The 15,158-nt window shown below is 32.0% G+C and overlaps 1 protein-coding gene across 1 annotated transcript; it reads right to left on the bottom strand.

Moving 5' to 3' along the window:
- Positions 1-564: 564 nt before the first annotated feature.
- LOC125065743 (sulfotransferase 1C4-like) lies at positions 565-14,801 on the bottom strand. Its single transcript, XM_047673538.1, has 7 exons — positions 14,710-14,801; positions 6,782-6,916; positions 5,614-5,713; positions 4,714-5,036; positions 3,479-3,573; positions 2,912-3,077; positions 565-1,144 (listed from the first exon to the last, which is right to left on the bottom strand). The coding sequence occupies exons 1-7, from the start codon at positions 14,789-14,791 to the stop codon at positions 1,005-1,007; spliced, it is 1,041 nt and encodes a 346-aa protein (XP_047529494.1). The 5' UTR covers positions 14,792-14,801; the 3' UTR covers positions 565-1,004.
- Between the last annotated feature and the right edge of the window lie 357 nt (positions 14,802-15,158).

Here is a 15,158-nt window from a genome sequence, read left to right as displayed (position 1 = left end):
CACAACATATGCCTTAGCTTATATACATTATTTATTTACATTAATTATCAAAATAATAAATCTACACATTACTATATAAAACTGCTCAGTATTTTAGAGATTCATAAACTAAACAGCAACAGGATTGGATGCAACGATTCAAATCGGCGTCATTTTAGGAACTAAATCTTTACATAAATACATTATGTGTTTAATAATAAAGTAACATAATTATACTCTATTCCAACCATAAGTGGAAAAAAGCCAAATAAACAACATTTGACAGCAAATTGACGCGATATAATTGAAATAAAACTAGTTTTTAACGGATTTAATCGCGTATATTAATTATTTTAACATCCCGACGTTTCGAGCACTTTGCCGTGTTCGTGGTCGAGAGCTTGATTAATCAATGAAGTTCACTATGATTTTTCGTCGTCGACGATACTGTTATCGGAATTTTAGAAGAAAAATTAAAGTGGATGTAAGTAGTTAAGTGTAATAGTGTTGTATTATAAATAAAGATATATTAATCATTAACTCTGATTAGTGCACAATGTAGCCGAGTTATTAGCAAATCGCATGAAATATGTAAATATAAGTTTTATTTATCTTTTTTCATACTTACATTGGAATAGGCTATATTACAAATAAAAGCGCCCCGCCACGTATTTATATCAAACCAAGTGAATCATGGTGAACGGTGTATGCTAGAGGTTTTGTGGGAATATGAAGATGACGATGGCAATAGTTGACTGGTAGTTTTAATGGCGTGCGCCGCCTAACCCAATAGTATGTATAACGATAATACGTTATATGTTGACCCCTTACTCTACTCGTGCAAAGCCGGGACCGGTAGCGAGTTGTAAATGTAAAAATATTGAAAAATAAATCAATTGTATGTCAATCGTAATCAACTTTGGATTTATACAAACATAAATACTATTGTATGTACAAAATATAATATTTAATATATAGTTAGAAGAGTTTGAGCTGAATTTCTTAATAACTAAGTAAAGTTTGATCTAATAATGTGAACAGCCCTCTTTATCGCTGCTGATTGAAGGGTATTTTATATCGAGACCGCGTAGTCTTGAGGTTATGAACTCCTCGGCTTCCATCTCCATCTTAGCATCGAAGTGCGTCCTCCAGCCTCCAGCTTCGCCTGAAAATATTTTATAAAATCAAAATATTCCTTATTCAAGTAGTCTCATAAAAGTACTTTGTAATCGTCAATTCGGAATGTAAATTCTTCGAGAGAAACTAGCGAGAAATTCAGTGGTTACTTTTATAGACTAATTTACGTAGGCTTGTTGATTAAATACAATTTATATATACAAAAGCGAAATACCACTGACTGATTAATCACGAATCTCAAAAACTATAACACCTAGAAAATTAAAATTTGACAGGTAGGTTCTTTATAGGGTGTAGGTATCCGCTAAAAACGAGTTGAAAGTTAGGTTTTATAAACTTCGCGCGGGTAAATCCGCAGGTTCAGCTAGTGTCATATATAATTAAGAAACAGCTTAAAAATTTCCTACACTGAGCCAAAACTCTCTCGAAAATGCTCGAAGGTTATATTATTTATTTCATCAAACCTTATTAAAAACCACGATTTTCCTAAACTTATTGAAAGAAATGTTTGGAAATTAATTGGAAAAGGCTAAAACATCTTTGGTATTTCATTATTAAGAAACGGAAACCTTGCCCCGGGAATTATTTATTGACTTGGAGAGTCTGAAACTTGGCGTTATAAGCTTATAATAATCAATACTGTTGTACACATGATAAAGTCATATATACATGATGTAGTCGTTATGACATTGAGATGTAATTGTAAGTATAGCTCCAAGGTTATAAACAGATCAGATAGTAGATTCCAATTCCAATTATTCCAAAGTAATATACTATTAGACACAGTACTATGAAAAGAACCAAAGCATACAATTGGAACAGCGTCTCATAGTTGTCCAACTGTTCTAACCGCTTATAAGGAGGAGCTGAGTTTTATTGTTGGGTACGATAAATGAGGGATTCCAATGAAGTTTCGAAACCTATGTGATTCCTAAACACTAGCATCGGTTACATAAACATCACTACTGTTTATTAATAAATGTATTATTGTGAATACATCCGAGAATATTATTTTAACGAATACGATTTGATTTTGTATTTCTAATATTTTATTGATCATTAAACTCGTCAATTGCCATCAAACAAAACAGGGACTGAACTATCTTTGCCTATTTAAAAAGTTAACGTTTAAAACAAAAAAGGGAACGAAGTAAAATAGCTGTTAAATATTATCAATACGTTATCAGTTTTGGAGCCGGTGTTGCTATCTAAATATATTTGCCACAACCAAAGCGAAGTGCTTTCGCTGATTCTAATTTAACAAAACTGGATAAGATATTATCAATATTTGACGTCAGTATTTTTACTATGTATATAAAAGTTTTAACGAGTCTCATGATAGAACCGCTTAGTAAAATGAGTAAGAAACCCCTAGTTTACCAATCTTATTCGAAGTAGTCATTCTTTAAGGACTGCCTATCGGATCAAAATAGTAATACAAAGCGTCTACCGAATTGAGAACATAGGCACCAAAAATATGTGCCACCTGACCATACTTAATATTTTAGTATGTCTTATATTTTTTCTAGTAGAGTTATTCGCTAAAAACAAACTCGAAAGTCCCGCAGAATACGATCATAGATGGAAGTGAATTATAATACTTATAAAAATTAAAGGACACACGTATCAAAATTGTATATCAACGTCAGTCAGTCTTCAATATTTCAAGTGATTAACTCTTACATAATAAAATGTCTCGCCGTTATCAAACGAGATAATAGTTTTGGCGTAAATTCGGAAATAACAATAAACAAAAATAGTGACATATTTACGTTATTATCTGATCAAATAATACCTTTTCGTATGAACTGAACTTCGCCATTGTCACTTGTACTGTTATTAACTGTTTTGTTTTTTCTTAAGTTGTCGAAGCTGAGATGATCCGCCAAGATATTTACTTCTTTCTCAGCCAAATCTCGGTTTAGGAACTTGCTCACGTCATGAATTATCTTCGGTAAATCCTGTTGGCAAAAATAGGAATTGCTCTTAAATAATCTGAATTTTTAGAAAATTGGGTTGCATTTGTTATCGGAAATATAATGTAGTCTTTTGATAAGATTTTATATCCTCTGATGACTGATTCTGAGGATGATTACGGGCCGTATGTGTTGGTCAATGCTTTTACAAATAATAATAAAAAAATATATTATTATTTTTGTTCTCTTCAATTATAAATTCTTTCACGGGCGTTACGAGGCTTCGTTTTTTTATTTTCTTTTTAAATTTTCATATAAATATTGAATGATAACATCCTCGTGATCGAATTACGGTCACGGCAGTTAATTTCAAGGACCAGCTGCTTTATTAAGCAGCAGGCCTGGGGTCTGGGGCCAGAATCCCCCAGGTAATATTGTCTACTTACTTTTATCATTTCTTCGTAAAAAATAAAATGGAGATTTTCATTATGTCGCTGCTTCCAAGCTTCATTCGTGTGCTCGATTATTGGAGTCCAAGGTACTAAAAGCAAAACATATTTTAATAAATTGATCTTGAATTTTTAGGGTATATAGAGTGAGTGGTGGTCTTTATGACCCAAGCAGTGGGCTAACTTCGATAGATTTAAAAAAATCCATATGGAATTAAATACATAGCTTATTCTTAAAATTTCAACTGTTTGTACTGTTCACCGTTATCAAGAAATTATGCAATGATCATGCCACGTGATTTCGATAAATATTTACACCAATTATATTTCAAAAATTGATAAATGGTTTTTTTATCAGTACACGTAGATTTGTCCGGAATTTTATTACAAAGATAAAATAATAATCAGTTCTAGTACGTCTGCACTTGACTAAGTTTGGCCACTTGAAAGCCAATATACAGACGATATGGTACGACGGACGTTACTCAACTTTGATTGTTATATAAGTTTCTTGCCGAATGTTCTTGATATAATGTACAATCAATTTACCGGTGGTACCGGCTTTACAATCAGCCTTATAATTGAATCGTGAAACATGACGTCTCAGAACTTCTCATAAGAGCCTACTTGAATAGAGACTTTTTAATGAGTTTTTGTTAGACATTAGCAATTTTTTTTTTTAATATAGCCTTTTCTTATTACTCAAACGCAATTCATACAAAATGCCATTTTTTTTGTGGCTGCGGCTTCGTCCGCGTGTTAATATTTATTTAAAAAAAAGTAGCCTATGACAATTCTTTGAGTTAATGTTTGCTTCATATAAATTTTTTTTCAAATTCGATTCAGTATTTTTGCTGTGAAAATGTAACAGTTAGACAAAAATTTCGCATTTATTAATTAGTATAGATAACTTGTGTTTCAAAATTTAGATTCAGTTACTTAAGTTAGAATTAGAAACATTTATCGTCAGAAATTTTTTTTAAAGCTTATACCAGTGGTATATCTGGTGAGACCCGAAAGGTGCCTTTCACCTACGAATTGTGATCAGCATTTGAGTCAGTTTGAATGCAGACACAAGAGATATCTCAAATTCCGTGGCTGACGTATGAAATTTCTATTCCAATTTGAGTCACTATTGGTGTAGGTGCTTACTTATCAGGAGGCCAATATGTAATCCTATCCTATCCTATCGTATAATATGTTGTCGCCTAATTGATTAAAAAAAAACTCACGCAAATCCCTCCTGAATGCTTCCCAGAAATTTTGGAACGTTGTCCTCACAAAACTTTTGCCAACCATTTTGTGTAAATAATAGTATGAAACAGCAACATCTCTTGGATCTCTAGCTACGTATATGACTTTAGCAGTGCTCAATAGATTTGGGGGCAGCATAGAAAGGGGCAAGTGAGTTTTAATCAATCGAGGAGAAGGTGCATCCTCAATCGTCTTCCAACTTGAAACTTTGGTTGCTTGATTCAAACCTTGAAAATTCTTTAGATTCATGAAATTATTCTTGATAAGTTGAAACGCCAGCTCTGGTATCTGTGCAGTTAATCTGGAATTAAAAATGAATTTACATATCGAGACTTAATTTATTATTTATAGTAGGCTAAGTAATATTGATAATGTATACGTAATTGATAATAATGGTAATATGTCGTAAATTTTAATTAGCATAACGTATCAGGAATGTTTATTGCGTGAGTTAACAGTTTATTCGTCTTTCGACGTTTCAAATATACGTCATCAGTTATCATTTCATTTATATGTCTCCTTACCAGCCTCACCAGTACACCTATTCTGTGAATCCATACTCAAAACTTACTTCTAAAATCGCAGAACACGTTCGTGAAATTTCATGTAATGACATTTGACATTCGTTGAAATGCGATATTACGCATACAAACACTTCACGAGAAAGATACGTAGTCAGTTCTTAAAGGAAACCAAACAGCAGAGACAAATGCCCTGATGGTAGTTGGTCACTCCCAGCCCATAGACATTAGCCGTATGAAATTTTAACCCTTACATCGCCTATGCGACACATTGGGAGCTAAGATGTCACTGGAACACAACGATACTAAGTATTGTCTGTATGTGTGAGGATGTTATTATTTTTATAAATTACTTACTCTAACATAGGGAATCGTTCATAGAGAGGTTTTTCTTTAGCTGTTTCGAAGTCCAAATCGTTTTCAATCAACCAAACCATTTCTTGTGTCCATGTCGTACCTGTAATAAACAAATTAAGTTATCAGGCAATCGATTTTTATCTTTTGATTAATTTGTTTTGTGTCGTATTTCAATATCGCTCTTTCGCTTATTTATGAAAAAAATAAAGTACTGCCCAGTCCTTATTTATGCTATATTCGTATAGATCGCCTTGTTGATGATGTTCAAGGTATCCATCGGTGAGGCGCCCCAGAATTTCTGATAAAAATCTTTTTGTAGGGGTACTGCTTGGACCGATCTGCTTAAAATATAGAAGATTTAGCCAAGATTTAATTTAATGTAAGCTGCCATCACTAGTATAGAATTAAGATTCTACCGAGTAAACAATAACCAAACGGTGTACTTAATCTTTTTCTCGAAACCCACATATACCTAAATGTAATCATCAAATACAATTATAATAATAATTCCTTAGTAGTTTATATATTTTAAAGTGCAAGCAGTACGCCACTACGCACCCCGCACCCCAACTTTTATAAGAGAAATTTTGGGGTGCCTCACCGATGGCTGTCTTGACCATCATCAACGCAAAAGATATCAGTAACTTATTTAGTACAATAACAATAGAACAAGAACCGAAACGAAATGAAGTACACTAGTTCTCTATATGGTCAAAATTAATCCATTAACCTATTGAATAATTTCGAAAGATATAATATAACAAATTTGCATAATTTAATCGTGTTTTTTCAAATTTTCAAATTTCAAACCAACTTTCGTTTCGAATTTGGTTGAATTATATATTTTTTATGTTTGTTAAAACTCCATCATTTATAACTTGGGTTTTGGAAAGGCAAACGGGAAGTAAACCCCATACTTCCGGTTTCGTCCCATTTAAATTTGAATAAAACATTTGAAGTTAGATATTTTTTTTTCTAACTCAAACGTAGAAATAAAACGGCACGATTATATTTGATATTGGCGACATTTTATTGATGAATTATAAAGATTGTCGATAGCAAAAATAAAAATAAAAAATTGGTTGAAAATCTGAGGCGAAAAATGTACTGAAATATTTTATCTTTGCCTATCTATATAATAGTGGGTACTTTATATGAGAATTCTTACCTGATCTTGGAAACGTGATCACCCAGATATCGTCCGGTCGGACTTTGAGGTTGTATATGGCCTCCGCGTGATTCCTGAACGCGCCCGGCATCACATACCCCTTCTTGCCACATTTCACGAACGGTTTCGTGTATCCTTTAAAAATGAACGGAAAATTTTTTTTTATTCTTATGTAAATACATATTTTATGTTTACAATGTTATATAAATCATATAAGTCGAATGTTCGATACAGTCAAGTGGCATTTGCACACGGAATCCTATACTCTTTATGGCTTGAATAGGCAGGCAGACTAGCAAATAGGACGCTTGGTGGTAAGTGGTCACCGCGGCCAATTGCCAATATGCCACCCACCTTGGGAAGTTAGATGTTATGTATTGCGTGGACTAGTCCCCGGTCACGTTATTCAAGATACGATCGTTTTGATAACGGAAAGTAGAATCGTCTAAAAGTTATTATTCAAAAGAGTTCCTGTTTAAAATTTTTAATAACATATGAGCCACCTAATGGTAAGTGGTCACCACCGCCAATAGCAATGTAAGAAATATTGTCCAATCCTTACATCGCCAAGGCGCCACCAACTTGGAAGCTAAGATGTTATGTCCCTTGTGCCTGTAGTTACATTGGCTTACTCATCCTTCAAACCGGGACCCATCAATACTGAGTACTGTTATTTAGCCGGTATAATATCTGATGAGTGGGTGGTACCTTCCCAGACGGGCTTGCACAAAGCCCTACCTCCACGTAAAATTGACTAATGTTGACAGTAAGGGAAATTTTCGAGCGGGTCAACGCATGGTCAGTGTACCAGCGTGGAACCACCAATGGTAAGTGGCCAGTCGTATTAACCAAATACTTTATTTACGCAGGTTACTCACTAAACAGATGCAATAAAAGAAGAAATGCAGATAAAATTTACAGAATTGTATAAAACGCAAAGATAAAACGGACCGATAGGGTCCGGAATGTTGATTCTACCGATAAGAACCGGCAAGAAACTCAGAAGTCATTTGTTTCCAATAGAAAAGGTCGATCGAATGACAAATAATAATAAGATTAGAAATATTTCAGAAAACACAATTATATATTAACGATGTAAAATTATGAAAATTGTTATCTAATTTCGTTTTTATAAATAAATAAATTCAGACTCGCTTTGGACTTGCCGCCACTTCTAGAGTGAATTACTGTCCTCTTAAATGTAACATTAAGCTGTTGTTTCTTGAAGCAATAGTCTTATTTCTAATTGTTTACTTAACCGAAATTATTTTTTAATATTACTTTTGCACGGTATTGAAAATTTATGCGTGAATTATTATGATCCGCGCGCACAGTTTAACTTCTTCCTACATGGTGAAGTTGCTCGATAAAAAATCATTAAATGTCAAGCAAGTCTGTCGAAATAGACAACTTCAAACATTATCTTATTTTAAAATGTTTATTTTATAACAAATTTAAATTGTGAATGTTTAAATTTCTGAGTGTTATATTAGTAGTGATTAAAGAATAAATTACATTTATGAAAGTAAAAAATATTTTATTATTAATAAGCAGTTTTAATTATTTTATTTTAATAAATTATTTGTATACAAATCAAAACTATTTTTAATAACGCCGAAGAAATAGCACCTTTTTCATTTTAACTAAATCCTAATAAACTGACAACCGGCATACGTAAACCATCGATCTGGAGGTTTAAAAAAATAATTTATTAAAAAAAAAACAAATGTTGAGTAATATCAATAAAAACATAGGGTTACGTTAATCAAATAAATACGAAGTTTTTTTATTACGTGTGCTTATGATGTAGATAATTATTATTACAGGCATCACACACACAATGGAGCAGAGAGAGGAGCACCACCTTAAGAGAGCGCTACGCCATTTCCCATCATGGCACACGAGTCCCCCGACGGCGCACCATCTGACATTTCAAATTTAACAAAAAATTGATCGGTACTCCCACATTACATAATTCACAATTAAATAAATTAATATTGGTCGAGAATTAAATTGACGAGAAGTAAAATTGTTATTAAAATCCAAAAATAAAAAAGTGAGTATAAATATTTTATATAAAACTCTATATAATAGAAGATCGCCTGGAATGCCCCCCATATAGATTTCCTTACGTGACGGTTAATGGCAATTCACTCTACCATAAGCCGCGTAAAAGAACTTCGTTCCCAAAAAACCGACTTCAAAAGCATATAACTATAATATAGCAATCGCGGTTGAATTGCTTATTATTATATCTGAAATTTATCATTAGATCTTTACGAAAATAAATGGTACCATTTCAAAATAAATCTCTTTCTTTTGAAGGAGTTTTGTATGGAGCATGTGAGAACCTGCTTATTTTTAGAAATCTATAAAAATACAAACATTTACTTTCCAAAAGTACTATCCAAAAAAATCTCAATTCAAAACTCGACTTAAATGACATGTTTGAATCATCAATTTAAGATTCGAGTTTCGAATATAATGAATGGATATCCCTTTCCGATCGACTGGCCAAAAAATCCAAATAAAAAAATAAAAAGTATAAAACAATAATATATATGTTTTAATACGAACGAATATCTTTCTAAAGTTCCAAGTACTTTGATCCCTAATTCTTTTAATGGCGCATGAATTTATCACGTACGTATTGTTTTGAAATGTTAATCTGATTGATTAATATCGCCATTAATATATTAAGTGCAAAATAGATAAAAGTTCGTCTGTACTCAATCTAAGGGCGAATGATAATGATTTATTAATTTCAGATGATAATCAAATATCGTAAATAAAATATATTACTAATTTTATATTCGCGTAGTTTATTTTTTACTAGTTATCGCCCGCGACTTCGCTTGCAATTTAGGGGTCGGTCGTTAGGTGCTAAGCATAAAATGCTATTTTGGGGTCCAAGCTGGCAAGCATAACGGATCTTGCTTGCTGGAAATCACCGATGTCATCGACTAACTGTGACATCGATCCCATCACGCGAAGAAATTTGACAACTATTTTCTTTGTCACGCCGCCAAAAAATGGAACTCTCTAACAGCACACGTGTTCCCCTCCTCTTATAACCTGGATACCTTCAAATCAGGTGTGAGGAGGAATCTTGCGGGCCGTCAGTGGCTGTCTTCGCGTTTGGACTCCACTACCACTTACCATCAGGTAGAGTAGAGTCATATGCCTACCCAGATTGTATAAAAATATATATTTGGTGAAGCATCACACCAGATTTCATCAAATTCGGTTCAGTTTTTTGGGTGTTCAAAAGTTACTTTGGCATTTTTATATTGGTATAGATATTTAAACAATATCTAATCAATTATTTATGAACGGTTTCTGTCTTAAAATTATATACAAATACATCACTACGAGCAGTACAAACGTCGTATTTTATTGCCACTGCAAAAATATTAAGGTCCGTTTTAATTATTCCTTGCTTTTAATTTTTTTTTCAAATAAAGAACTGGCAACATTATTTATTTGGAAAACAATTCGTCATAGTTTATTTATATATGTTAATTTATTATTTTTCTAAATATCAAAATCGTTCATTGAACAATTTCTATTTTACTTTGGCCTGGTTTGGTCGAGACCAAAAATTTAGTTCAAAAGACTGTAATTTAAAAATCTAGATATTTACCCAACATTATTGCTTAATTATGTTCATTCAGTTACAGAAGACATTTTTATGTAACAAAAGAAAGACGTTTGTTTTAATTTCGAATGAAAATAAGCATACTAAACATAATCACAAAAAATTATGACATACAATTCTATTCATTCGCTTCATTCATTCACAAATGAATATCAATTCTGAAATGATTGCTCCATTACGAAGCCAAGGAGGCATTTTCTATATTTCTATGTGTGTGTATTTGTAATGTTACACACAACATACATCATGTTATAGATATCCAATTTCCCAAGACTTCAAGTACTGGGAAATTAGAATCATGCGATTACATTCCTCCTTTAAGAAGTGTTTAGTGTTGCAATATTATTAATCTTTAAACAACAGAGCGTTAATTTTTATTTCTTTAATTTTAATTAAAACTTTTTTTTTAAATAGTCGGGAGCAAAAAAGTTACGAGGAATGTGGATTTAATAAAAAAAATTATAAAAAAAGTTTATAATTGAACTTTTTATTTAGTCTTAAAATATATACTTAAATAGTAATTAAATAGTATCTATTTAAAGATATGTACCCAATTTAATTTCGATACGGATAATCGATTCAGCTCAAGGCTGAAAGGAGATCACCGTATCTTCGATATCTTGACTTTAATCTATAAAGCTTTACTTCATTTAGTATCGAGATAAGATAACAAAAACCTTTTAAAGGATTATAATATTTACGGTGATAGAAAGAAATGCCAAATTTCATTGTTTAAATATTATAGCTACGACGCTATGTTGTGGTAGGTGCGTTTCCACTTAAATAATTGGATATTCCGTGTTTAACTGTTTGCAATTCTTCATAAAATCAACAAGTTTATTTCAATGTTGTTGAAATAGAATTAGAATAAATTTAAATGAAAAATTTTACACGCCAATAAACATACTTCATACTTTTCTTGGTGGTAGGCTGTGCGCAAGACCGTCTAGGATGGTATCACCCACTCACCATAATATATCCCACAGCCACTAGCCGTAATACTTAGTATTTTTGAGTTCGAGGTTCGAGGTGGATTTGTAGAATGAGGAATCAAAAAATCTAAGTCAAAATGTGCTTTATCCAAGTAGGCTTTCACGAGCACTTTTGAATCGTCATATTTAAACTATATTCAGTAAAGGACCGAACCGGTGTTTGGAATATTGATTCTACCGATAAGGACTGACCAGAGACTCAGTAGTTACTCTTTTTAACGTTTAAAATACAAAGTTATGTTGGTTAAATATAAATATATATATATAATGTATCCTTCCTGGAATTCAACAAATATTAGCTCGACGCTTTTTTATCATCTATATAAATTTGTATTAAATAATATGTTTTATTAATGTCAATATTAAAAATATCTGCGGAATTTTATTATAGAAACGTATACTTTGTACTAAGAAGGATTTATTGATTTATGATTAATATTTCTTAAAGTACCGATGTCTATGTGCAGTCATCACTTGCCATCAGGTGTCTAATTTTCCATTTCGCCTCACGTGACTTTTACTGCTTAAAAATGTAAAATGATTATCAACATTTGTTTATTCTCATGTATAACATCTTTTGGTGCGATTTTGGGATAACACCGACTTGAATGAAACGGCATGAAGTTATCTTATGTCGTTTGTCCCTTTCCAACGCTCTCATTTTTTTATTAGTTTACTGTAATTAAAGACATTAGTTAAAAAGTAGTTTTTTTGTTATAAGGGACGGAAATGTGTCACAAAGAAGCCGATAAAGCGCGCGCTATTTAAATTGACCAATGAGGGCGCGGTCCTAGAATTGATTATCAAATGGTACCAAACCATTTCCCGAGAAGATAATTATGATGTTAATATTGCTCTTTACAAAGTTGGGATTTCAGATGTTATACATATCAAATGCGATTACTATAAGGCTTGGTTTTTTTTTATGTACAACTTTATTACGGCTGCGGAAATTTGTGCCAAAAATACAAAAAACAAATTTCGCAGTTTCAGTGTATGAAGACTCAGCTTAAAAAAGCAAGATGTGATAAAACACGCGGAAATTACGAATAATGTGAGTACTAATATGAATGCTCGAACTATTACTCACATTTATGACGATGACTTTGAATTTTCGATTAGCACTTGAAAAGTACAGTTTGCAAAATAATTCTGCATTAAAAAGCTTTTTTCCTACATAAGTATATTCTATTCTCGAATGATTTATTTTATTTTGTATGTATATGTAGTTAGTGTCAGGTATTTTAAATTATAATTAAAAGTAAGTGGTTTCTTGTATTACGATTTTTTTAAATCCATCACTTAGAACTTATGGGGGACATATCACACACGAACAATATTGACGATAATGGTTAATTCATTGTCGTTGTTGTTGTTCACACTCTCTCACTCTTTTAGAATGCTAAGCTGAATCCAAATATATATGTTACAAAAACATTTTTTTTCCAACCCTACCTTAATGGTTCCATGATGTTACCCAATGCCGTCAGTACTTACAAAGAAATCATTAAACCTGCTAACTACATTCTTACGTAGTATGAGTAACATATAGTTCCCAGTTGAATAGAACTAAAATAGTTTCGAAAACTCATTCGATTAGATTGTTGATGATAATATCATATATATAAATGTGGGTTTTTTGATACTTTATCATTCCTTAACACCGCGTACGATAACGATCGACGTAATCAATAATATACAATAAGTAGTATATATTATAAATAGTAAATAAACGTGACGTGAATATATTGCAACCTCACGGCTAGGCAAAAGCTAGAAGAAAATAAATTTGCATTACAAGCTGAGAAACGCATATTTGTAATAATATCTGTATGTAATTACCATTTCATATTTTAAACGAAACAAACTAACATTCTGACTGCTAATTACGAATTCAAATGTATCTGTCAACTGTCAAAGTGACAGATGACAGCAGAGAAAATAGACAAAATTAAACTTTGTATAAAATTAGCATTATATTAAATTTATCAAAATTGTATGTGTGAAGATAAAAATGCCCCAATATAAACTCACAAAATTGAAACAGTACTTCTACTAAAAATTTAGAAACTTGGGTAAACTGCTTGTGTTACAAACAAAAGATTCAATTGTTAAAAACGCTCCCTTTTTATTTGGTAAATAAATAATAACATACAAAATTCAATTCCAAAGAGTTCGCGGAGTCATCTAATATGACAGTTTTATATTTATTAACTTAAATACAAAACTCTATTTTCAAGAATCAAGACTAGTAAACGACTAGACATAAGTCACCTAAGATCATTGACACTAGGACTATAAAAACAGCAATTTATTCGATCAGTGCAATGTCGACCATAGTTTCTGAAGTTTACATAACATCGAATTTTGCTCCTGTACTACTATACTGGCTCACGCAAGTGCATACAAAAATAAAAAGGCTATATATACTATGATATATTCTATAAAGTCTGGGAATAAAAAACAATTCAGATATAACGTTTTTAGTTGACATTGTATTCATTTATATACTTTTATTATTATAAAGATATATAACGTTTGAAACGCATTTTGAAGGTGCACTAAATGCCCTGAAGTAGGCTCCCTGGCTTTGAGTGGAAGGAAGAGGGAGGTCCTGTAGGGGATTAGTCGATGACATTGATAGTAAATGGAAAATATTTAAACAATAATTAAAATCCAGACGAGTACATTAAACTACTTAGTCTCATAAGGTACTAGCTGTACCTGCGGCTTTACCCGATTGAAATTTATAAAACACGAACTTCCAATCCCGGCTTTACCCCCTTTTGGGGTGGAGTTTTGTAAAATCCGCCAAAATGCAAGTTAGTAAATGATATTGTTTCTAAGGTTTCGTGATTGATCAGTGAGCGGTATTTCGCTTATATATATAACCTTAGGCCTAACTAAACTAATACACTAATAAAACTAAAGGTAACGTTTGTAAACATTAATGGCAAAAATTCCTACATATATTTTATAAAAATTAATCGCGAACATTTTCATTTTTAAATATAAAATAAAACAATTAACACATTTTCACGTTCATTAAATAACACATTATGTAAATTGATTACACAGTTAACGCGTCTCGTGCGCTTCATAAAATTTGTAAAATTACCGACGTCAATAAATCAAACAGTTACATTTAATCGAAAAATGAACGTATCCCAAACATTCTAAATTTAAAAATAAATCCACCGTACCTTACCGTCAAAACACCAAAAAGAAAAAAAGGAACAAGATGTAACAAAGCACAACACTACACATCGACAACGCACCTAATAGGCATTTCTTAATAATTTTATCTTCCTCTTTCGTCACGTCCCATATCTCATAGGGTAGATCCAGACAAGGTGCCATATCGACCACGCAAAACACTGTACTGCTGTAGAATTGTAAGATCCAGCGGTTTTCAATAAAGCATATCTAATCAATCTCCTATCGATCTACTATTTCGATAAAATTACTATATTGCCTTCATGTATGACGATGCTATACCAACTGGCAATTATTTCGATGAAATTTTCTGAAATTCGAAATTTGAAAATGGCAATGGTATTGCTTTTATTTTTATCCTTATTTTTAAATGTGTAAAGTTCAAAATTGTCTATTAAATTGATAACAAAGGCCTTGAATAGCGATATGGGTTAAATTTATGTTAATTTGAAATAACAGAAAGAATTCTAAGTTGGACTCTATCATTATTTTTTATTTAATGAAAATAAAA

Source organism: Vanessa atalanta, chromosome 8 (genome assembly GCF_905147765.1).
Source record: "Vanessa atalanta chromosome 8, ilVanAtal1.2, whole genome shotgun sequence".
Taxonomy (NCBI): domain Eukaryota; kingdom Metazoa; phylum Arthropoda; class Insecta; order Lepidoptera; family Nymphalidae; genus Vanessa; species Vanessa atalanta.
This window is presented reverse-complemented; position numbering and strand designations above follow the sequence as displayed.